This window comes from Equus quagga, chromosome 5, assembly GCF_021613505.1.
Source record: "Equus quagga isolate Etosha38 chromosome 5, UCLA_HA_Equagga_1.0, whole genome shotgun sequence".
Taxonomy (NCBI): Eukaryota; Metazoa; Chordata; class Mammalia; order Perissodactyla; family Equidae; genus Equus; species Equus quagga.
Genome location: NC_060271.1, coordinates 77,260,198 through 77,284,917, shown reverse-complemented (window position 1 = coordinate 77,284,917; position 24,720 = coordinate 77,260,198). Strand labels below are relative to the sequence as shown.

The following is a 24,720-nucleotide window of genomic DNA, read 5'->3' as shown; positions in this document are numbered from 1 at the left end:
CGTTTCTCCCGGCCCTTGTCCCTGCAGTGATCCCCGACTGGGGGAGGTGGCCAGCATGAGGAGGGTGCTTCTATGAGGACTGGTGGAGCTGGCCAGGGTAGGGAGGAAGAGGAGCGACCCAGAGGGGCTGTGGGCTCTGCGAGCTGCTTATCCCAGGGCGTCAGTGGGCTGGGTGTAACCGAGCAGCGCCTGGAGCAAGTCCAGCCTCATCTGTCTTGCTTGTCCCGCAGAGGAAACATCTTAGGGGAAGAGGAAGGTTCCATCCTCAGTCCTCCTGCCCAGGATCTTTGCTGCCTGTGATTCTCTCTGCTTCTTCTCCGTCTTGCCCTCTCTTCTCCCCAGGCCTGTCTCTGAAGGGTGGATTGTCCCAGCAAAGCCTGAAGCCCTCGCTCAAGGTGGAGCCGCAGAACCACTTCAGCTCCTTCAAGTACAGCGGCAACGCGGTGGTGGAGAGCTACTCGGTGCTGGGCAGCTGCCGGCCCTCCGACCCGTACAGCATGAACAGCGTGTACTCCTACCATTCCTACTATGCACAGCCCAGCCTGCCCTCCGTCAATGGCTTCCACTCCAAGTATGCGCTTCCGTCGTTCAGCTACTACGGCTTTCCATCCAGCAACCCCGTCTTTCCCTCACAGTTCCTGGGTCCTGGTGCCTGGGGGCACAGTGGCAGCAGTGGCAGTTTCGAGAAGAAGCCAGACCTCCACGCTCTGCACAACAGCCTGAGCCCAGCCTACGGTGGTGCTGAGTTTGCCGAGCTGCCTGGCCAGGCTGTTCCCACGGACACCCACCACCCCGCTCCTCACCACCAGCAGCCTGCTTATCCAGGCCCCAAGGAGTATCTGCTTCCCAAGGCCCCCCCGATCCACCCAGCGTCCAGGGACCCCTCTCCCTTTGCACAGAGCTCCAACTGCTACAACAGATCCATCAAGCAAGAGCCAGTAGACCCACTGGTCCAGGCTGAGTCTGTAGCCAGAGAACCTGGTAAGATGGGCAAAGCGCCTTTGCCCGAGGCATCTCAGAATGGGGGACCAAATCACCTATGGGGACAGTACTCAGGAGGCCCAAGCATGTCCCCCAAGAGGACTAACAGTGTGGGTGGCAGCTGGGGTGTGTTCTCTTCTGGGGAGAGCCCTGCCATCATCCCCGAGAAGCTCAGTTCTTTTGGGACCAGCTGCCTGACCTCCTCCCACTTCCCGGATGGCCAGTGGGGACTGTTTCCTGGTGAGGGGCAGCAGCCAGCCCCCCAGCCTGGAGGACGGCCACGAGGCAAACCGTGGAGCCCTTGCAAGTTTGGGAACAGCACTGCGGCCTTGGCGGGGCCCGGCCTGACTGAGAAGCCATGGGGGGTGGGTGCCGGGGATTTCAACTCTGCCCTGAAAGGCGGTCCTGGGTTCCAAGACAAGTTGTGGAGCCCCCTGAAAGGGGAGGAGGGAAGGATTCCAACCCCGGGCGTGAGCCAGCTGGACAAAGCCTGGCAGTCCTTCGGCATGTCCCTGGGCTCCAGCGAGAAGTTGTTTGGGGCCCTGAAGTCCGAGGAGAAGCTGTGGGATCCCTTCAGCCTGGAGGAGGGGCCGGCTGAGGAGCTCCCCAACAAGGGGGCGGTGAAGGAGGACAAGGCTGGCCAGGGCAGTGGCGTCACAGAGGAGGAGGAGGAGGAGCTGTGGTCTGACAGCGAACACAACTTCCTGGATGAGAACATCGGCGGCGTGGCCGTGGCCCCCGCCCACGGCTCCATCCTCATCGAGTGTGCCCGGCGAGAGCTGCATGCCACCACCCCCCTGAAGAAACCCAACCGCTGCCACCCCACCCGCATCTCGCTGGTCTTCTACCAGCACAAGAACCTCAACCAGCCCAATCACGGGCTGGCCCTCTGGGAGGCCAAGATGAAGCAGCTGGCGGAGAGGGCGCGGGCGCGGCAGGAGGAGGCCGCCCGGCTGGGCCTGGGCCAGCAGGAGGCCAAGCTCTATGGGAAGAAGCGCAAATGGGGGGGCGCCATGGTCGCCGAGCCCCAGCATAAGGAGAAGAAGGGGATTGTTCCCACGCGGCAGGCGCTGGCCGTGCCCACAGACTCAGCAGTCACCGTGTCCTCCTACGCCTACACGAAGGTCACTGGCCCCTACAGCCGCTGGATCTAGGTGCCAGGGTGCCAGGGAGCCAGCGTACCTCAGCGTCGGGCCTGGCCCGAGCTGCCTCTGTGGTGCTTTTGCCCTCACACCTGGGGGCGGGTTGGGGGTGCAGAAGTCTTTTTATCTATATATACATATATAGATACGCATATATATGTATTTATGGTCCAAACCTCAGAACTGACCCGCCTCTCCCTTCCCCCCACTTCCCCAGCACTTTGAAGAAGAAACTACGGCTGTCGGGTGATTTTTTCGTGATCTTAATATTTATATCTCCACGTTGTTTTTTTTTTTTTTCCTCCCTTGTTTGGGGGGCTTTTATTTTCTCTTGTTTTTAAAACTCTATCCTTGTATATCACAATAATGGAAAGAAAGTTTATAGTGTCCTTTCACAAAGGAGTAGTTTTAAATTCCATTTAAAATGTGTATTTATTGGATTTTTTAAAAGCGACAATAGTAATGGTAAAGGATGGGCAGGAAAGGCCAGAAGCACTCATTCCTGCCCAGTCTTGCTGGGCCCAGCGAGCCTGGCCGTCTCGGGAGCTGACGAGGTTCTCTCAGCCATCTGCCCCTCATGAGCCGAGTCCAGACTGTAGCCACTGGTCCATCCCTCCTGACAGATACACCTTCCCTTCAGGGGAGGGAGCCCTCAGGACAGCTTCTGTCCTCTGTAAGGATGGGGGAACCTGTAGAAAAACATGGGGGATCCCTTCTGCAGTCACTGGCTTGGAGTCGGGGAGGGAGGGGCAGGTGCACCCCAGGCCGAGCACCTGAGATGCTGGCGTAGATTTCCCCAGAAACCAGGTTGGAAGTAGACAGCTTCAAGCTTGCTAGTCTCCACACTGAATCCTCTCTGTCCGTTATTTGTCAAGTCACAGGATGTCATGGGTCCCTAGGCAGCACCTCGTGATGGAGCTGGAGTCGAGAGGCTCTTAGGAGCCTTTTCCACCAAGTTGATGAGTCAATGAATACTGGGCTGAAGGAATTTGTCTTAGTGGCAGTTTTTTAAAAAGAAATGCTCCAAAGTCTATGCTGATACTGAAAAAGGGCTACTGTATCTTTAAAAACAAGAAGTCAAACCCAAGCTGTGAAAAGCCAGCGTTGCACGCTGTGCAGAGCCTGGTGCTGTAGTATTGTGCTGGGGCTCCCTCGCCTCTGGGGCAGGCCCCGTCCTGCAGGAGCTCAGCACACCAGTGTAACAGCAGTTAACGCATCTCTCCTTATTCCTGGATTTCCACATTGAACAATGGTGCATGCCTCCCCCCTGAGCCCACCCCCTCTATGCTATCATCTGGGGAGTGGGCCTACACTTAACAATTTTAAAATGCAAGAGTCAAACGTTTTCAGCAGGTAGCTATGATTTTCCTCCCTAATTGGTGCCATTTCTCTATTTGATCATTTTCTCCTTTCCTTCCTCCCCTCTCCACCCACTTTAACACCCCCATTCCAAAATTCTGGTGCATTCGTTCAGTTCTTTGAAATGAGAATGTGGTGCTTCATTTCTGTGACACTGTCGAGAGAGGTTAGGCCTGACAGGTGGAAGCAACATTCGTCGACAGCAAGTCAGACTTCTTGGAGTGTTTGTTTTTCCTGTGGTATTAGCAGAAATTATATCAAACTACCCATGTGGATGTGTGTGGTGAACGGGAGGCTTTGTCAGGACACACCGAGGGGAATATGGCCACACAGTGAATGACAGCCAAGCCCTGAGATGAACGTCATATATTTATTGAGCAGTTTTATTCAGATTCAGATGTGGGTCTTCATGAAATGAGTTTAACAATCAGATGACGATGCTAGAGGCAAGTTCCTGAGCTTCCAGGTGCCTTGTGTAAGAGCTGAGAGCCGACCCGCTGGGCGTGTACTGTAGCTGACCCAGAGCACTGGCGGAGAGTCGCTGTAAGATGTCCTGAGCATTTATGTGGTCTGGTTTTAACTGTAAATAGTGAAAGATTTTTTTAAGCACTTTTGCCTAGATTTAAACAGCAACTTGAAAAAAAAAAAGTATGTTTTAACATGTAATTGTGGGAGAAATTGTAAATAGTAGCTGAATATTTAACATGCTTTGTCTATCCTTCACTTTTACCATATTCTGTAAAGTTGCATTTATTTTACAGGACAAAAATGAAATATTATTGCTTTTGAAATAAATACCCAAGAGCTTATCAGGATTTAGAATTATTCAGAACTCAGATTTATAGGAAAACCTCTGACCTTCAGTTTGACAAGCTAAAGGAAGCAGAGTCTTCAATGAGCATGCTAATTTTCTAGTTTTGAGGAAAAGTTGGGTCCTTTAAATGCTATTTTGCTTATCGCATCAGTACTTTTATGCAGGTCTCATTTGACTCTGTGCTTAGGTAGATGCGGGGGTGCCTTGAAAACTTCATTTTAAATTATCTTAAGCAAGAAATACAATATTTTACAAAACATTTGGAGAATGTGACCGTCTGTATGACCCAGGAAAGCCCCAGGTTGGCTGTTGGTTTGGAAGGTCCCGAGTGTAACCCAGGTGATTCTGATCCTTGGCACGTGTGACCCTTCCTGATGTATGTTAAATATGCTCTTCCCCTCGTCACCCTTTGGTAGCAAAGCCATTAGATGAAAGGAGAAACCAATACAAGCGAAAAGCATGTGATGTCTGTCCCCCCACAGCCCAAACAGCCTTTAGTTCATAAATTTCTAGCTTAGCGAACAGGCTGCTGAGAGGAGAGTCAAGAGGCAGTCTCCATTGGATGTTCCCATCCCCCTCAGAACGGTGTTTCAGAAATTAGGTGGTGCTGGTGCCATGCTCAAGCCCATGCTGATTTTCACACACTACATGTATAACCTACCTCAAATCTCAGTCATTGAAATTAGCATGCTTTAGACATATATTTAAAAAGTAACTATGCACAGCTCTTTATCCCCCCTTGCTGCTGAAGGTTTCTTAAAGAGAAAAATCAAATTTTTATTTTTTACTGGCACTATCATTTTTTAAGTCCTAAAGATGATTAACAGACATTTTTATCATGAGAAGAAAAATAAAGCCATTGCAACTAAAGAACCTAACAGCATGACCAAGATTTAAGAGTAATATTATAGCAACGGGAACCGATGGAGTCTTAAGTCATCTCCTCAGTGCACCCTGTCCACAGACGCCCTCCATGGGCGGTGCAGACGTTTGCTTCCTCTTTTCTGTTTTGTTTTCCCTGCCTTTTGTGTGCAAGGGAAGTGCTTGCAAAGTTCTGTGCTAAGAGATTTTTAAAATAAAAATCGCTTCGCGGCAGGTTCTCACAAAATAACTGGTGCTAGCTCAAGAAACCATTATCTAACCATCAGAAATCTTGACTCAAGGTGTTTCATGGATTTTGAGGTTTGTTCTTGTTGTTATTTGGTGTGTTGTTTGGCAGGGCCCAAGTTCCCCTCACGCTGGCTCCGTGGGTGCTGCTCTGCCCTCACCGGGATGGCAGTGGTGTGCGTGGAAAGAGAGTGTGCCCTGCCCCCTCTGGGTCCTTCCACCAGCCTCTTTTGGAAACGGTAGTTTACACAGCAAGGGATTTTCAAAGTGCTAAAGCAAGGAAATTGGTAGCAGAGCTTAACTGCTTTGTACCAGACAGTCGTAGTTGCGCGAGGACGGCTGACGATGGGTAGATGGTGACCTGATTTCCCCAAGAGAAGTCCAGCCAGACTTTGTGAAGTTTAACCACCGCCGGATGGCAAACCAAGGCAGTGTTGGTGGGACGTTAAAATGATATCCCTGACGTGCCTCAACCAATCTCTCTCCTTTTGTTACTGAAGTGTGTTCTATGGACTAGGAAGCATTTTTATGAATTGAAATAGTCTAAATAAAATGGTGCTATGGTGTTTTAATGTGACTGTCCGTGATCCTGTCCTGCTGAGGTGCTATCAAGGTTCTGAAACCACAACCAACCAAAAACAAGGTGGGCTCCAGTCTCTCTCGGCTCCCCCCCTCCCCTCCTTTTGGTGCTGTCTCCTTAGACCTCTGTTTACCGTGCTATAACCTGCTCTGAGCAGTTTTTCTTTTGTCTTACTGTTCTTCCTTGGTGGCCAAACACAGAAGGGCAAGTTGCAAAGGCAGCCAGCTCCCTCACTGCAGACGGGGGTGGGCCTGCTCGGCGCAGCAGGTGCTCTGGTCTCGTGTCCTCTCGGGCCTCCTGAGGAAGGGAGGGTGAAGGGCTCTGTTTTGAGGAAGGGGAGTTGGGTGCGCCTGCCTCTTCCAGCATAGGTATCTCCACAGCCAAGGACACACGTTTTCCTCCTGCAGCTCGGGGGGCCAAGTAGACATCTCTGAGGGTCCCAGAGGCACTCTGCATGCCAAGGTGGACCAGATGGCTCGCCTCCCTGACCTGGCACTGGCTAGGGACATGGTGGGCAGGGGGCTCGTTCCTTTGCTCCTCACAGCCTTTGCCCCAGCATTGCTTCTGCCTCTCCCTGGTAACCCCTCCTGTTCAAACGAAAGGAAGGAGCTTTCTTTGCTCACTCGATGCCACTGAGGCTGCTTTTTAGTTGGTGCTATTCTACCTTTCTTCTTGGGTCCACAAAAGTTGACGTCTGAAAAACTCAACAGGAAGCTCCATTTCGTGTCATCCACTGTCACAATAATTTTTTTAAATACCTCAAAAACAAGACATTGTGACAACTTGGGGAAAGTAGATTCCACGAGGGTCTGGTACCTGCAGGTTGTCCCTCTGATGACATACTGGGCCTGGAAGAACCTGGGGTCATTTTATTTTTTCATTCTTCAGCAGTTAAAATGGCAAAATGCCGAAAGGAAGGAGCGTGGTTGACTTTATTGCGTTTCCTTTTTACGTTTTGCTTTTGAATAAAATGTGAATTTCCTATGCCCATCTCATTGAGCTTTTTCCGTCACTGTTGCTGTCATTTGAAATGACTCCCTCGAAACCTAGTGTCATTAGCCAGCTGCATGTGCTGTAGTGCATGGCCAATGTCCACATACCCTGGACCAAAAGGAACATTCTTTGAGGTGCGTGCCCCCCAGCATAGGTCATCCAGTCCCACACCCACGCGTGCACAGAGAGCTTTTCCACGGGGGCGGCCCTGGCGTGGTGCCCCCCGCCCTTCCTCCCGCAGAGCTGCCCACAAGAGCAAAGCAATAGGCTTCTCCCCTGAGCAGAGACTGCAGCACAGAAACGCCAGGTCTACAGTTGCTTTTTGCCTAGGAATCAGCGAGCGATTTGGCCGACTTCTAGTTTGCTTCTATTCTAATATCAGGGATGCTTTTTGTAGTGGTATTGTGTGCTCTCTCTTCTCGTTTTGACTACCCGTCATTCAGGGATTACTCATCACTATTCACATGGGGATCTAAAAAAGTACTATTTGGCTCATTTGAACATCCAAATTTTCTTGGTTCCAGTACATTTTTTTTTCTTTTGAGGGGAAAAAGGAGGAGAAAAACAGGAGTGATGTCATTTCTTTTTCACGTATTCTAATGAAAAAAAAGAAACAAGGGCAGGTCATATTGTGGCATATTAACGCGTTAGACTTAATCTAGAGCCCCTGTCGCTTTTTGATGTGTTTTATTTCTTCTCTCTTTGAATTCCTGTTTGGTTACTTGGCTTCCAATGGAGGTGAACTTAACAACCATACTTGAATATTCCGTCTTGACTTTGTAACTGTGGCTACTTGAAATGAAGTTTATCTGGGGTTGATGGATGAATGGTAGATTTTTGCAATGTCTCAAGGCAATAGGATGTGTATTATTAAACTGTAGATATTCTTAGTACAGTAAATTTATGCCGATAATTTTATTTTGTATAATTTTTACCTTTCTGTTAATATTTTTTCCTCCCACCTGATTGGTTTGCCTCCTGAGCTGCCCTCCTGACCCTCCCTTCTCCCCCAGGGTTTCAGTAAATTTAATTTAGGGTGCCTAGAAATTGCAAGTATGTATCCTCTTTTGATTTGTATTTTATTATAATTTACACAAACAACTGGGTTTGTGAACTGTATTACTCCTGGTATCTTTAAAATATTGTGGGTGTTTTAATAAATTTTATATTTATTTTTTGCACTCAAATTCAGTGTGGGTCCATTTTTTCCCCTCCCTTGAACCAGGCCCAGATTGTGGTATTTAAGGTTCCTTTAATCCCACCCTGCCACTAGGTCGTAGATGCACAAACAAGCCTTTACTAACAGCAATGGAAGAAGCTGTCCTTGTCCCCTTCCGCCACCAGCATAAAGTCACAGCGTAAAGCGGGAGACAGAGATGGGCTTTTCTCATTTGTGTTTCTTCTTTTGTTTTTTTTTTCCCCCCATTTATCTTCTGGTCTCCTTTTTTCATTCAATTTGGAGAAGACCCCCTCTAACCCCACAGATAAAGTTGTTCACCTCCTCCTGTAGTGTTTGCTAAACCATCACTGAATCATGCTGCCTCCTCATGGCCTGAGCACCACGTCCAGTAGGGAGGGCTAAATATGGGACCCTAGATTCTGCTCTCCTTGGGAGAGGAGCTTTCCCATAAAGTCCCATGCCTGGGGCTGCCTCTTTGAATTCAGATCGCCGGTTCTGGTGGTGGCTGATCTTGAAAAGGGAGCTATGAATTGAGGCAAAGAGAAGAGAGAAGGGCAAATGGGAGGGGAAACCGTCCCCTTCTGCTGGAGACATCTGCCTGAAACTGAGTCCGCATCTCTGAGAGACGAGCAACCCGACAGTCCACAAAGTCTTCAGCATCCTTCCTAGGTGATGCCAGCATCCCAAGAGGCCACTAGACAGGAACGCTCCTCTCTGAGGGCATCTGGGGCAATCTCCATTATCATAACAGGTGCCAGGCGACGGGCTCAGAGGTTTTCATCTTCATTTTGTTGTGCTTGCAAAGGAACCCTCTGGAAATGCCTGGGCACACATGGCTATCCGGGGATCCTCATAACACATTTGCATGTTTTACAGAAGTGGGCTCACCCTGTGTTTGGTGACCTGCTTCTTTCCACTGGACATCTTTGAGTGGAAAGAGACCTAGTCCTCTTGCCCAGCTCCCGTCTCACTGACCCCATTTCCAGGGCCTGAGGGGAGGGCTTCAGCGGGGGCTGGCTCACTACTGGGTAACTACAATTATGCCTTCATCTCTTCTCATACAAATTCCATGTTAAATATAGAAAAATTAGAAGACAGAAGTTTTAAAACATTAAATCCCACTACCAGAGAACCACACATTGGTTGCAAACATAGTTTCTGAGTATGTAAATATAACCATATTTGTACGTATATTTTTTAATGGAATAAAACAATAATACAATGTTGTAATCTTTTTTCACTTATGTCTTTAAATATCAGTACATAGAACTGCATCTTTTTAAAGAGCTGCCTAGTATTTCATTGTATAGCTGTAGAAGCATTTAATTAACCATATATTATTATTGAACTCTTAAGATCCCAACTCTTGCAATTATAAATTGAACTAGTCTGAATTTACCTCCATCTAAGTCCCGCCCACTGATTTCTTTCTACTTTAAGAAGCATCCCAATTAATCGCTCTCAGCCGCCTGACTACATCCTTCCTTCGCTGAACCTCCCGCAACATAGCGCCAGATCCCATCCTGCCCCCACAGGCCTCAGTCTGTTCACACCTAGAGCATCATTCTTTGTACAGGGATCTTTAGAAATGAACTCTTCATTCCCCTGGGCTCTGGCTGACCCAAGGCAAGTCCAGAGACACCAAGGAGTCCCTCAATCTGGACACACCATCCTTATAAGTGCACACCAGGGTTTATTCGCTTCTTAAGCAGCTGAATCATGCTAAGGGCTGTGAAGCTCAGTGGAAAGAACACGGCTCCCTCACTTCCCTATTGTGTGATGTGAGGTGAGCCGTTTCCTCTCCCTATGTCATCTTCTTTGTCTATAAAACGGGCTAATGATACCACGTAAGACTGGTGTAAGGATCAAAAAACTACTCTAGAAATAAAAGTCCCAGACATTTGGGACATGGAAGGTAACAGAAGCTATCATTATTACTTGGCACGTACAAAGCTTTAGGTCACTAAAGAGTGCAAGATGAGTTGTAAACCACGTAGTGACTTCTTATGTGAACACTGCCAAGCCAGGTCCCCCAACTCTAGACTTTATGCAATTCTTCTTGTGTTTTTAATTCTACACATGGCCCTTGAAGTTTAGCCATCATAAACAGCCTGTTTAACTCTAGTCCTCTGCCGATTTTCAGTCTCAATGTTGTCAATATTGGTTTACCCGGCCCAGTTGTGCGCACTCGCTCAGCAATCTCAGCACAGGTTCTTCTGCTGGTGCTCTTGTGGACTTAACCTTGGAGAGCTGCTGGTCATCTTTGTGTCTCCCTTTGTACTCGAAGAATAGTGGTCACTCACCATCCTGTAAGAGGAAATAAATCCTTTAATGCCCCTGGGGTTTGCCAGTTCAGCTGAAAATACACTCAGCACTTAGAACCCAGAGCACATTCCCATCAGGGCCACCAGGACACCGCAGGAGACATGATCAAAGCTTTGTCCAAATCCAGCTCCTCCCGACGCCTTCCCCACTCCCACTCCTGGCAGCTTTAGCAGATGCCTGCTCCGCGCCTCTACCAAGAACCCCAACCCCAGGCCTGACAAGCTTGCCCGATTTCCCTTACTATGCTTCAAACATCTAATATTTCTGCCTTTTTTCTTCACATTGATCCCTGCTTCTCCGAGCTGATCTGCCCCTTGTTTTCTCTTGAATTGCACCTCGCTTCTCTGGGACAAACCTCATCAATTCTCCTCCTCCTGCGGCTCCTCCCCTCACCAGGCCCCCCTGCCTGCCCTGCTCACCACTTTCTCCCTATCGCTGCCATGTTTCCGCAGGTGTGGACAACCTCCAGGCTTCAACTTCCCCACCACTCTCTTGCCCATCTCCTTGTGTCTCCAGAAAGCGCTGTCCCCTAGGCCAATGATTCTGCCCTCACTGACCTCTCCAAAGCCTTGACTCTGTGGACCCCCCTGGAAACCCCCTATTCCTAGGCTGTACTGCCAGGAGGATTTCATGGTCCCAGGACCCTGAAGCCCTCTGTCCCTCTCATGGAACCTTTGTGCCCTCATGTCCTTTAAACACAGAGGCCCCGAGAGAATCAGTTCCGTGCTCACTATGGCCTATAGGCTTTCCCTCAGAGGCCTCGTTCGGCCACCAGGCCTCAGCTATGACCCCAATGCCCATGATTTCCAAAACGATGTCTAGTCCTGACCTCCCTCATGAGTTCTGGCTGATGGATAGCTCTGGGTGGCTGTTTGGCAGGGCCAGAGTCTTAATACACCTAAAACTGACTTCTCAACTCTCTGCCATATTTTCCTTTGGCTGTTGATAGCCCCATCATTCCCTTGGTCACATCCTGACAACCTGCCAAATCTGGATTTTACCTACTCAGTATCCTCAATCCTGCCCCTCCTTGCCACTCTTATTAGCAGCCCATACTGTACAGTCGCACAGGCTGTGTACTGCACAAGTTTGGGGGGGCACCATTCAAACAGACTACCATGTGGACCTTGATCACTGGCATGGACTCCTCCCCCCACGGGCAGGGGATGCTGAAAGAGGACCACAGCAGGGCCTTCTAAAGCCGAGGGCCCAGGGTAGAGGCCTCTCATACCTTGGTCTAAAAATGAGACCTTTCAAAAAGATTAAGTGATTTGCCTGAGACCGCCAAGCTAGGAAGCGACAGAATCCAGACGACTCAAACCCAGGTGTGTTTGACACTAAAGCCTGTGCCCTGTCCAAATATACTCCTACTTCCTCTGCACTTATGAGCCATGTACCCAAGGGATGCACACTGCTCTCGCTGGCAGGAATCTGCCCACACGCAGAGCTTGTGGCATGGCAGGCAGCCTGGGGGTCTACAGGCGAGAGGCACAGGCTGCAACAAGGCGGCTCAGTGAGAAGACTTGTGCTCTTTAGAGCTTTTTCAACAGTATCCATATTTGAAAGGTTGCATCCTAGCCCCCATTTCATCTCTCTGCCCACCACCCCAGAGCCGACCTGGTGACCCAGCTGACCTTCCTGGAAACCAAATCAGATCATGCTATTTCCCTGTGATGCTCCCCAGTGCTCCCCATATGGTCCAGTTCTCAGGATCAACTACGACATCCTAACTTTGTCAGAGGGCCTGGCGGGACCTGGCCCCAGCTCACAGCTCTGGTACTGCTGCAGGCCGCTCAGTGTCTTTGTCTGCTTGTCTCCTCAGTGCCCCCCCAACACCCCTGCCCCAAAGTGGCTTCTCAAAAACGAAGGGCTTCCAGCCTGATGGTAGTGCAGGTAATACCACCAAAAACTCATCCTCTTCAAATCCATTAAAATATTTACATAAACTATAAAAAGGCTCCAAATAAATGATTAGTAAGAATAAAAAATCAGCAAGATTTGGATCAAGGAAGGAGGAATAAACAGGAAGCCAAGCTATGTGAAACCAAAGAAAAACTTCTACTGTACAAAGAACAACAAACATTAAGACTTCAGAGACTAGCAGCCAGTCCTTTGCAAGGAATACAAGAGGTCAGACAGTGATTGCAACCTATTTTCACAAAGATTTTTAAAAATCTCACCTACTCAACAAAAGCAAGATTACTAGATAACAGGCCAAGTAGTATCTGCTCCGAAAGCACAGTTGACGTGCAGAGGACAGAATCACCTGAGCAGGTCAGGAAACAGCTGCTTAACATGAAAGAATGGGTAGGGAGCTGCGAAAGGCCATAAAAGGGAATAGAGCCCTGAAATGCCTCTTGAGAATGCTGGGAATTCCCTGCAAAGAACACAGAATAAAGGGTTCTGAATCAAGAATGAAAGTCCTACGGGAAGAAAAAGGTTCTGAATGAGGTCAGATGAGAACAGACGCCTCCCAGGCATGGCAGGTGTGGCTCATTCCACCCTGAAGTGAGAGTCCTGGAAATTAACTTCTTCCTAACCGGCTGCGGAGGCGTTTCTGCAAAGACATCTTGACTCTTCAGCCATGTCCTTATTTGGAACCCTGAGCAGAAGCTGCAGCCCCAAGGCCCACAGGTCTCGGATCCACTCACGTGGATGCGTTTAAGGTTCCTCCACGTGTTTTCGTGGCTTGATAGCTCATTTCTTTTTATCGCTGGAATTGACACTTTTTAATTGCATTAATATATGTTTTGAAAAAGGGAGAGAAGAGAGGCGTTTCTGTGGATGTCCAGTAAAGTGTTTCCTAAGGGCAGAGCTGCCAGCACCGAGCCTGGGCGGAAGCCCCGGAGACCCAGGTGAGTCGTCAGGGGGGCGGGGCCAGGAGAGGGCGGGGCAGGAGGGCTGGAGGCGGGGAGGAGTGATGGGCCCGCGTTGGGTTTGGACAGCATCACTCTGGCTGCAGGGTCAGCGAGGAGAAGTGCTGCTGGGAAACGGAAAGTCAGAGGGCGGCCGGGAGTCCCGAAGCCGGGGTCTCTGCCTTAGCGGGGTGCTTCCAGACCCCCGCCCTGAGAAGGCGACGTTGTCCCTGCAAGGTCTAACAATTGCTGTGGTTACTGTTTTAACAATACGTATCTTTCAGGTTAGCACATTTCTTAATACTTTTTAATAAATATTATATTCTGCAGGCAAATTAATCCCTAGTCAGCCCCTGACAAGCGGACCTAGCCGCACGCATTTTCTTTTCTTTTTTTAATTTTTACCATTATTTGGTTTAAAGTGAGTTCTTCCCTTGGCTTCTGTTTACTTAGCGATTTTTAAAATTTATTTTTTTATTGTAAAATATACATCACATAAAATTTACTATTTTAGCTATTTACACGTGTACAACTTCCGTGGCACTAATTGCATTCACGCTGTTGTGTATTCAGCACACGATCGATCCCCAGGACTTTTTCATCATCCCAAAAAGAGACCCTGTATCCATTAAACACGAAATCCCCATTCCCCTCCCTCTCAGCCGCTAGCAACCACCTTTCTACTTTCTGTTTTCTTTCTATTTGCCCTTCCATGCCTGGCTTGATTCACGTAGCATAATGTCTTCAAGGTCCATCCCTCCTTTTTAAGGGTGAATAATATTCTGTCACATGGACGTACCACGTTTTGTTAGAGGCATGCTTCAAAGAGTGAATTTGTAAAGGTTCTGAATCTGTGTCTTTCCACTGATTGATGTCTCCCACTCTCCCTGCCTCCTCCTGCTTTAAATAGTACACTGGAAATAAATGATGGAAGCACAGTGATTGTAAGGATGAAAACATAGAACTTTCAGTACTTCAATTCTGTCGTTCTGTGTGACCACTTGGAATTTTCTTGTACGTTTAACATTTTTAACTTGGAGACGATTTAAATCCACTAGAATCAATCTTGAAAAAACAGACATGGGCATCATTGCAATTTCTGGAATTTATTGTGAAAGGGGATTTTTATGAATCTCTGACAAACATCCATTTGTTTGCAACTCTTCCTACTTTTATATTTCTTCTTCAATAAGCTATAGACTGACATATCTGTCTGTACCATCTACTGAAATGAATATGCAAAGAACATCAGTTTTGACAAATTTGCAGAAATAAGGACTCTAAAGAAGAAATTATAATTTTATTTACTACTATGACAGACCAACATGTAGGTATAGATTTGCTCCTTTAAAAAAGATTTATATTAGGGGGCTGGCCCCGTGGCCGAGTGGTTAAGTTCGCGCGCTCCGCTGCAGGCGGCCCAGTGTTTCGTTGGTTCGAATCCTGGGCGCGGACATGACACTGCTCATCAAACCACGCTGAGGCAGCGTCCCACATGCCACAACTAGAAGGACCCACAGCGAAGAATATACAACTATGTACCAGGGGGCTTTGGGGAGAAAAAGGAAAAAAATCTTTAAAAAAAAAAAAAGATGTATATTAGTACAATTTAAAAGTATTAATCAATGTTTTCCTTTTTGTACTGTAATTTTTATTTGACTTTTTATATTAACTCCCGAACGTAGAAAGTTCTCTCTATAAGTTTTATATGTTGAAATTGTAGCCGTCAGGTGAAATAACGCATATTTCTTACTATAAAATTAATATGCCGCAATAACTAATGACCATTGTGGAAGCTGTGAATTATACAAAAACAATTCTTGAGAATTTACAGATAATTGTAAGTTTAGTGTGCAGGGAAGCAGGTAGACGGTTAATACAAAGACTGAGAGGCGGGTTAACTCGGTAGCCTCGGAAGGACCCTATATCCTTTTCAAGCCAACAAATGTTTATACATTTTAAAATAACGTGAAGCAGAATAATAAAAATGAGATTATATCTTAATTCCAATCTTTGTTTGGCACTAACCTTGGTACCTTTGGACATACTAAGCTTTGAGAACTAAATTAATTCTAGTTATTTAGTTACATTTAGCCCAGGAGGCTGCCGAGAAAGGACTAGTTGAAAATTGCACGCATCACATCAGGATGGAGCCAAACATCACTGGTATACCTTTGCTGCCTCAAAACTTTGCAAGGACAAAAAACTCCCAGATTATGTACAAAAATATCCATGCTCAGTGAATTTCAATCCAAACGTAATAAGGGATGTGCTGAAAAAAGAAACTGGCGGGAAAAAGTAGGTGTTCATTTCATTCTTACTAATCTGACTTCCAGACAACAGCCTTTACAAGCATGCTTTAAGGAAAACAATTTTTTATAGTTTTGAATCTATGAAAGTGAAATTTTCTAAATTTTTTTTTTGCAAAATGGCAATTTTATAGAAAGGTTGCGCAAATAGTACCATGAGCACCCACAGACACTTCACCTAGATTCACCAAGTTTTAGCGTTTAGTTATACTTGTTTCTCTAACACACAGACACAGACACACATGTACATATATACACACCTACATTATATAAATGTTTACATTTACTTATATGTATATATCTACATTTACATATATATTTATGTATACTTTTTTTTTTTTTTGAGGAAGGTTAGCCCTGAGCTAACATCTGCTTCCAATCCTCCTCTTTTTGCTGAGGAAGACTGGCCCTAAGCTAACATCCATGCCCATCTTCCTCCACTTTATATGTGGGACGCCTGCCACAGCATGGCTTGACCAGTGGTGCCATGTCTGCACCCAGGATCCAAACTAGCGAACCCTGGGCCGCCAAAGCGCAACATGTGGACTTAACCGCTGCACCACCGGGCTGGCCCCTACGTATGCATATTTTTTGATGAACCATTTGGGAATTCATTGAAAACATCAAGACACTTCCCTCTAAGTACTGCCTGTGTCTGCTAAGAACAAGGTCGTTCTCCTTCATAACCACAATACAATTATTGCACCCAGGAAATTTAACATCGATGTGATACTATCTAATATAGAGTTCATATTCAAATTTATCCAACTGTTGCAAGAATGTCCTTTATAATTGTAGTTTTCCCCCAAACCAGGAGCCAATCCAGAACTGCCCAGTGCATTCAGTTGTAATGTTTTTTTCATCTCTCTTCATCTGCCACTGTTACTCTATCACTGTTTTCTTTGGTGACATTGCCATCTTTTAAGAGTTCAGGAAAATTACTGTGCAGAATGCCCCTCAGTTTTGGTTTGTCTGATTGTTTCCTCAGTAAATTCAAGTTAAGCCTGTTTGACAGAAATACTCCCCAGACGATGTTGCGTCCTCAGTACCTCACACGAGGAGACACACTTGTCTCACTATTGGTAATATTAAGTTGTCACTTGGCTAAGCCAGTGTCCAGTAGAAAGCGCCACTGTGAGGTGCCCTTGTAATTAATAAGTCACCTGTGAGGTGGTGCTTTGAGGCTGTATGAACAACCGGGACCCTAACAATCTTTCACCCAGTGATTTTAGCTTCCCTTGACCATTCTTGCCTGAATCAATTATTAACCATGTTTGTTATAACAATAGAGATTTTCCCAATTTTACGATTCCTGCATATATTGGTTGGCATTCTTATATTTTAAAAGACACTTTTCCTTCTCCCTCCTTTTATATTATTATTAGTATTAGTCTTAATATTAGTATTAATATGAACTTGTAGATTCCCCTTTTTTTTTTTGAAAATTTGCCCTGTGCTAACATCCATTGCCAATCTTCCTCTATTTTTTTTTTCTTTTTGCTTGAGGAAGATTAGCCCTGAGCTGACATCAGTGCCAGTCTTCCTCTCTTTTGTATGTGGGATGCCTCCACAGCATGGCTAAAGACGGGAGTAGGTCTGCGCCCGGGATCTGAACCTGTGAACTCCAGCCACTGAAGTGGAGTGTGCGGAAGTCTAACCACTCTGCCACTCTCAGCCCTTCAGGGGGCAGATTTAGGAAATACATAAACATTTTTTTTAAGTCACGAGTTCAAATTAACACCTCTAATTCCAATCTAACACCACAGGGCTTTTCCTCTCTGTTCTCCATTCCGCATTTGTACTGTAAATGTCCTTCAGCCAAAGACCACTGGGAACACATCCGTAGTTGAACCAATTAGATTTACTGACTTGTTGCAAGAAGGGAAACCATGCTAGGTGGGGAGCTGTGGGACACCCCAGTGAGAGGGGGTTAGAAAGGACTTACAGGATTTGGCCTTGTGGTGGGTGATTATGGGGGAAGGTTTGAGGAAGTGGGGCTTTGCTCTGGATATTTGCTGTCAGGAAGCATGGCTAATCCTAGAATCAGGTATCTTAATGATTCTCATCTAGAAAGCGAGAAGCATGGAAGCAAGGCGAACCCTGTGACTGGTAGAGAAACAGCAGTCACTCAAATGATTCAGAATACAGGGATGTTGGGCCGTTTTTGTGGTTTAAACAATGTTCAAGTTTTTGTCTATTGTTGGACGTGATTATGAAGTGGCCTTGTTTTTGTTTTAATCCATCACGGTCACAGAGTGGCCTTGTCTGATTTGGTGTTCTATGGAATTGTTTCCATTTCATAAACACTGCAGCCTAGCTCCGAGCGCCAGGCCAGCTCCCGGCCATCAGGGGCTATTTCTCTTTCTCAGTATGTCCCTTTTCCCACAGCGAAATCCTCCTTCCCAATAGTATCAATATATTTAGTCATTTGCTCAATCCTACAATATGCACAGAATAGTTTCAGAATTGTTACGCTCATACCACTACCAACAACAAAATACCAAGTAAAATTCAAGCTTTCTTTGTAGGGTTTTCCTCCTCAGAACATGTTCAGTTAAGAGTACTGTGTTCAAAGGTCCTTGAACTAATTCTATTTTGGTCTTCCGTATAGAGGATTTTGTTATCAATTTGATTTACAGCTAGGTTCATTTTAAAATGAAATTTTAAGTATTTTCCCCCATCTTTGTTGATTTGTTTTTATTATTTGAATATGTGAAATATTGACACAGTTCAAAAGTCACAGCTATATGAAAAAGTGTATTCAGAAAAGTCTTGTTCCTTTCCCCCTTCTTCCCACCCCATTCTCACCTGGCCCCTCCAGGTAAGCCATTTCACTAATTTCTGGTTCATCCTTCCGATCTTTCCATTTACAAAAATAAGCAGACACACATATAGACGTTTATTTCACTTATTTACACAAAAGCCCGCATTCAAAATATAGTTTTTAATCTTTTTCTGAAGTCAGGTTTATTGAAGTATGATATACATATTCAGTCAAATTCACCCTTCTTAAGTGTACAGTTTGATTGATGTTGACATGTATACAGCCAGGTAACCACCACCAAAATCAAGGCACAGGACATTTCCATCACTCCAAAAGTTCCCTGTGCCCCTTAGCAGTCAACCTTCTTCTACTCCCAGCCTCCAGCAAACACTGAGTTAATTCCTCTATTATTCTACCTTTTCTAGAATGTCATAGAAATGGGATCATACAGTATTTAGCCCTTCATGTCATCTAGCATCTCTCACGTAGCATGCTTTTGAGATTCATCGTTGTTGTTAAAAATACTAGTCGTCCCTCTCTTTTTATTGCTGCGTACTATTCCATGATATAGCCAGCACAATTTGTTTATCGCCCTACCAGTTCGTGGACATTTGGGTTGCTTTCGGTTGATTGCACTTTACCTTATATCTTAACAATATAAATTGGAAATAATAATTCTTTAACAGTTTATAGAGTTTGTGGCAATTAATAAACAGAAATTTCATTAAATTGGAGTCAGGAGGCCAAAAAGGGGAGCTCTTCTCCTGCCCTGTGGCCACCACAGAGCCCAACAGGAAGAAGAAAGACTTTTCTTGCTCAGTAAGAAGCTCAGCCGGTGAGAGACTGTCATGACTCAGCCAATGAAAAGCCAGGACGCCTCTGAACTCTTTGTTTACAGCAGCCCTCCCAACTTCCTGTTCCCTCTATAAAGGGGTTTCTCCTCCCCTGCTGCTGGGACTTGCACGTGGCTTGCCATGGTTACAGACCCTGAGTCACAATTCTCTGCTGAACCTAAATAAACCTATTTTTGCTGTAGAAATAACTGGCTATTTTCTTAAGGTCAGTATTTTGGTGGCCCTTACAGGGATCCAGAGAAGACCCCGGATGACCTAGGCTGATGAGCCACCAGCTGTGGTACCCACAAAGGAGCCCATGAGCTCGCTGCTTTTCTGCCCGACCCTGGAGGTTGAGGGTGAGTCTTTCTCCTGGCTCTGAGCTTCTGTCCTTCTCATGTTTGAGGCTCTCCTGGCTGTATCCGAGATCTACTTTAAGGCTCCGTCCTTTTCCAGTTAAGGCCTTGTTCGGCAGCAAGTGCTGGGCTGGCACTTCTGCCTGACTCTTTAAATCAGGCCGTTCCTTGGAACAGAGCTAGTGTTCGGTCCAATTCCTTTTGGAACCCATTTCTACTGAAACTGTGTCAGCCTTTGGTCTGACTTTTGGACTGACTCATTGGAACTGTGCCTTCAGCCTTTTTGGCCTGATTGCTTTGGACCCGGGCTGATCTATTGGCACTGTGCTGTCCAGCCTTCCACCTGACTCCTTCAGAATTATGCTGTTCCCTTGAACTGTGCTCATATTCATCCTGCAGGCTGTTGGAGCTGTTCGAGCTGTCTGAGTTGCAAGCTGTTTAAGCTCTTTAGGCTGTTTGAAAATTATTCTTTTACTCTAGGGAAAAACCTCTGAGAAATGGAACCCCAGTTATCCAAATATTTTAAGGGCACTGCCCCCTCCCCCCCACCAGGGACCCTGGCTAATTTTATGTTTAAAAACTGCAGTCCTTCCTCATGAGCATTTCTAACTAAACAAACCCACTTAACCAAAAGTGCCTCTTTGCAAAACAAGATTTTAAGATTAACTGAAGCAAACAAACAACTAAAGAAAGAGAAGATGGCTTCTGAAGCCTCACATTCCTCTCCCTGGGTCCTCCTGCTCAGGCCCCGCCTCTGGCATCATCTTCCTCCCTCCTTTCTGTACCGCCTACAATTCCCCTACACTCTCAGTTCCCCCACACCAACTCTCTTCCCAAACTTCCCCATTTCCCTGAACCCCTCCCCCCTCCCTCTTCCTCTGAACCTGTAAGAACCCCTCCCTTTAAATTAAGCCTTCTGAGGATCCAAAGGCTAAACCCTTAATTTCTTATACTCCTTGGACTAAAGCTGATCTGTGAGCCATGGTCAAATGTTTTCCCAAAGCAACCAAAGATCCTCACAGATTTGCTGAGGAATTTAATATAGTCATTCAAACTTATCTACCTGGTTTCTCTGACTCATATCAACTGGTTCATATGCTTGTCGGTGAAGACCAGGCCCAGCATTGGATGAAAACTGTTAATTGTGGAAATCCTGAAAGATTTCTAGAATTACACCCAGGAGGCCAACCTGCTGACCTGTTGTATGATGGGGCTCAGGTAATCCCTGGACGACTTCATCAGGCGATTCCTAGGGCTTTCCCAAAGCCTGGCGATTGGAGCAAAATCCAGGCTTGTGACGAAAACCAGATGAAGCTGTTCATGACTGCTACAATCGACTTCAGATTGTTTTTAAAGAAAATGCTGGCCTTCCTTCGGATGCTGGTTCCAGCTGGGCAGCTTTTAAATTCGCTTCTTAATGGGCTGTCCCGGGACTGTTCCCTTCTAGTCAAAATGACCAGGGTGGAATGGGAAACCATGTCCACTCTAGATTTAGTGAATCTGGCAAACCAACTCTCACACTCTAGATGAGTTACCTGAAGGAAAGACTGCTAAAATTCTTAATCTTCGGCTCCAGCAAATGAAGGCCCCTAAATGAAACCAAAAATCTCCCGGTTTCTATTATTATTGCAAAGATCCAGGACACTGGAAAAGAGATTGTGACAAATGTAAGTGCTTCAAGCGCCTTCAGCCCTCTAACCAGCCTTTCCAATGTCCTCCTAACTCCCAGTGATGGGGCTCCGAGGAGCCACAGGGGCTCTGCCCAACCCTCCCTCTTAGTCAGTCTGGAGAAGCATTTCCCCAGATTGGAGATGAACTGCTTTCTGTCCTTGTTGACGCCAGAGCCACACTCTCGGTGCTCAACCCCACTACCATAAAGTAGCCCCTGCCTCGGAGAACTGAACAACTCAAGTAGTTCAAAATAGTGCTAAGACAGTTCAAACAGCTCTAATAAACCTCAAGAAGTGCCTGTCTCTGACCCTGTTCCCTTTGTTTCCGCCCTGTGTTTATTAATGGGCTGAGAGACATACAGCCTTTTCTCCCTAGTCCCTCCACTCCTATTCATTTAGGCCAAGACTTCTTACAAAAATATCATGTCAGAATTTGTCTCTCCCAGAAGGGGGGCATAATGCTAGAATTTGACAGTAGTCATCAGAACAGCCAACCAGGTGAATTAAATGACCCTTTAACATCTTTTATTTGCTCCATCTCTGATGGCACTACAGCTGATTCTGGAAACACAGATCATTTATTCCTACTGAATCAGCTACCACCTCTTTATGGGCAGAATCTCCACCTGACATTGGTAAAGTTCACAGCGCACCTCCCATCAGGATTCACATAGATCCCTCAAAAACCTGTCCCCAGAATTAATCAATACCCTATAAGTGAAGAAGCCCTTCAAGGTATAAAGCCCATAATAGAGGATTACAAAGTGCAAGGCCTCTTTATCCCTTGTTCTAGTCCCTGTAATACTCCTATTTTACCTGTGAGAAAACCCAAGGGCTGAGGATGGTGGTTTCTCCAGGACCTCCAAGCCACAAACAACATCATTATCCCTTGACGCCCTGTTGTTTCTAACCCTCATATGCTACTAACATCCGTTCCCACTGGAAGCAGACTCTTTACAGTAGTTATTTATGCAGTGCATTCTTTAGCTTTCCAGCTGATGAAGCTAGTCCATACCTTTTGCCTTCACTTGGGAAGGAAAACCATTCACCTGGACAGTGATGCCTCAGGGTTTTCCTGAGAGTCCTTCTTATTCTTCACAAATCCCGAAGGCTGATCTGGATGATATGAAGTTCCCTAGGGCGTCTACTTTGTTGCAATTTGTGGACAGTTTTTTCTCTTCCTCCCAAGTCTCTCACAGGAAGACATCATCCACTTGCTAAAGATTTTAGCCTTAAAGGGACAAGGAAAAGTTACAGTTTGCCCAAACCCAGGTTCAATATTTACGGCATCTGATAACAGAACAAGGGCTATGCCTGGATTCAGACAGCCTTCCTGGTGTCCTAAGTTTCCCCAAACCCAAAACTAAGTGCCAACTGTGAGGTTTTCTTGGGCTAGTTGGTTATTGCTGAAATTCAATTCCAAATTTCTCTCTTATGGTCAACCCTCTGTATATTTTACTAAAGAACAGCATTCCCAACCCAATTTTATGGGAAGAACAGGATGACATAGCCTTTAAAGTCTTAAAGGAGAGTTTGATGACCCCACCCGCCATTGGGCACCCCAATGGTCAGATTCCCCTTTTCCTTTTTGTACAGGAAAAAGAAGGGTATGCCCTTGGAGAAGTCACCCCAAAACACAGGGACTACCGTCGACCCATAGGGTACTATAGCCAGCAACTGGACCTTGTGGCATGGGAATACCCCTTGCCTTAGAATCACTACTGCCACTGCCCTTCTGGTTAAGGCCACAGAGAAAATTGTTGTGGGATCCTCTTGAACCATTTTTGTACCTCATGCTGTGGAGACGCTCCTGAATTTGCATCATGCTCAACATTTTTCAGTCATCTGCTTCACCTCCTATGAAACCTTTTTTGTTAACTGCTCCTCACATAACTCTTTTATGTTGTAATCACCTTAACTCTGCTATTTTTCTCCCCTCTGTTACTGATAAAGTCCCTCATGATTGCTTAATGCTGACGGATCACCTCCTGGCTCTTAGTGATGATCTGCAGGAAACTCCTTTGGGTAACGCCAACTTCTGATGGTTCACCGGTGGTTCTTATTTAAAAGATGACAATGGAAAATATTATGCTGGTATGCCATTGCAACTCCTTTTGATATTGATGGGGCAGCACTTTTACCTATGGCTACTTTGGCCCAACAGGCTGAATTATATACTCTTACATGGGCTTAACTACCAACATTTATACTGATAGTAGGTATGCTTTCAAAGTAGCCCATGATTTCAGAATGTTGTGGCAGCAATGTGGCTTCCTTGCTTCCAACAGAAATATAATTAAAAATGGCCCCTATGTTCAGGAATTATTAGATGCTATACTTTTACCGGCCATTTTAGCTATTATCAAGATCCCAGGGCATTCTAAACTTGACTCTCTGGAAGCTAAATGAAATCACCTTGCTGACATTTCAGCAAAGAATGCAGCCCTTAAAAGAACCAACAACAGCCAAGCCTTTGTCACGATCAAAAGAGATATTTCCCAGAATGATAGCTTAGAAAAAGTGACTAGAGAAGCCCAACAATTGACCTCAGAAAAGAAAAAGCAAGAGTGGAAATACAACAATTCTTGGTTTAGCAAAAAGAGAAAATTCTGGTGTGGACCAAGTAACAACCCAGTTCTAGCAGAGACTTTAAAATCCCTACCCCTAACCAGTGTACATTAGTCTACTGACAAAATGTTAGCATTCATTGGTCTACTGACAAAATGGTAGCGTTCATGAATCAGTATTGGTGGGGAAATATTAACAAGGCTGCAAAAAGTGCCTACCTCATTTGTCCCACTTGTCCAAAATACAACCCTGGGAAGCATGGTCATACTGCTCCTGGACATTTTAAACTGCCTAGTGGACCATTCAAGGTTTGGCAAACGGCTTTCATACAACCTCTCCCATCTCATAGATATAAATATGTTTTAGTCATTGTCCACATGTTTTCTCACTGGACTGAGGCATTCCCTTGCAGACTACTGCTTCTTCTGTGGCTAAAGTCCTTTTCGAAAGGCTTATCTCTACCTAGGGAACTGCTCATGAACTTCATAGTGATTGAGGAACCCATTTTACTGGTCAGGTGCTTCAACAAGTCTGTGCTGTTTGGATGGTTTTACAACACTTTCACAGCAATTACCACCCTCAAAATTTGTGGAGACCCTCCAAATACCTTGGCCAGAAGCATTGCCATTAGTCCTTATAAATTTCAGATCCACCTGCTTTGGAACTCATAAACTCTTACCCTTTGAAATAGTCACAGGATGCCCAATGCATTTGACTTCTGTCTCTCTTGACCCCCAGCTGATAAAAGGAGATATACTCCAATATTGCAAAGGCCTAATTGCTTCTGTTAAGATTAACCATGTTTTGGTAGAGCAATCTTTTCACAATGTGCTCCAGGGAGACAAAAACTTTAAGCATGACATTTTGCAACCTGGATATTTTGT

The 24,720-nt window shown here is 45.9% G+C and overlaps 1 protein-coding gene across 6 annotated transcripts in view; it reads left to right on the top strand.

Annotated features, from left to right (window-relative positions):
• Positions 1-8,163, top strand: part of TET3 (tet methylcytosine dioxygenase 3) — a 101,822-nt gene extending 93,659 nt beyond the window's left edge. For all 6 annotated transcript variants that reach the window (XM_046663482.1, XM_046663480.1, XM_046663481.1 and 3 more), the window contains one exon: positions 343-8,163. In XM_046663482.1, the coding sequence (XP_046519438.1) occupies positions 343-2,135 (1,793 nt within the window). In that variant the 3' untranslated portion in view covers positions 2,136-8,163. The remainder of the gene's footprint in view (positions 1-342) is intronic.
• The last annotated feature ends 16,557 nt before the right edge of the window (positions 8,164-24,720 follow it).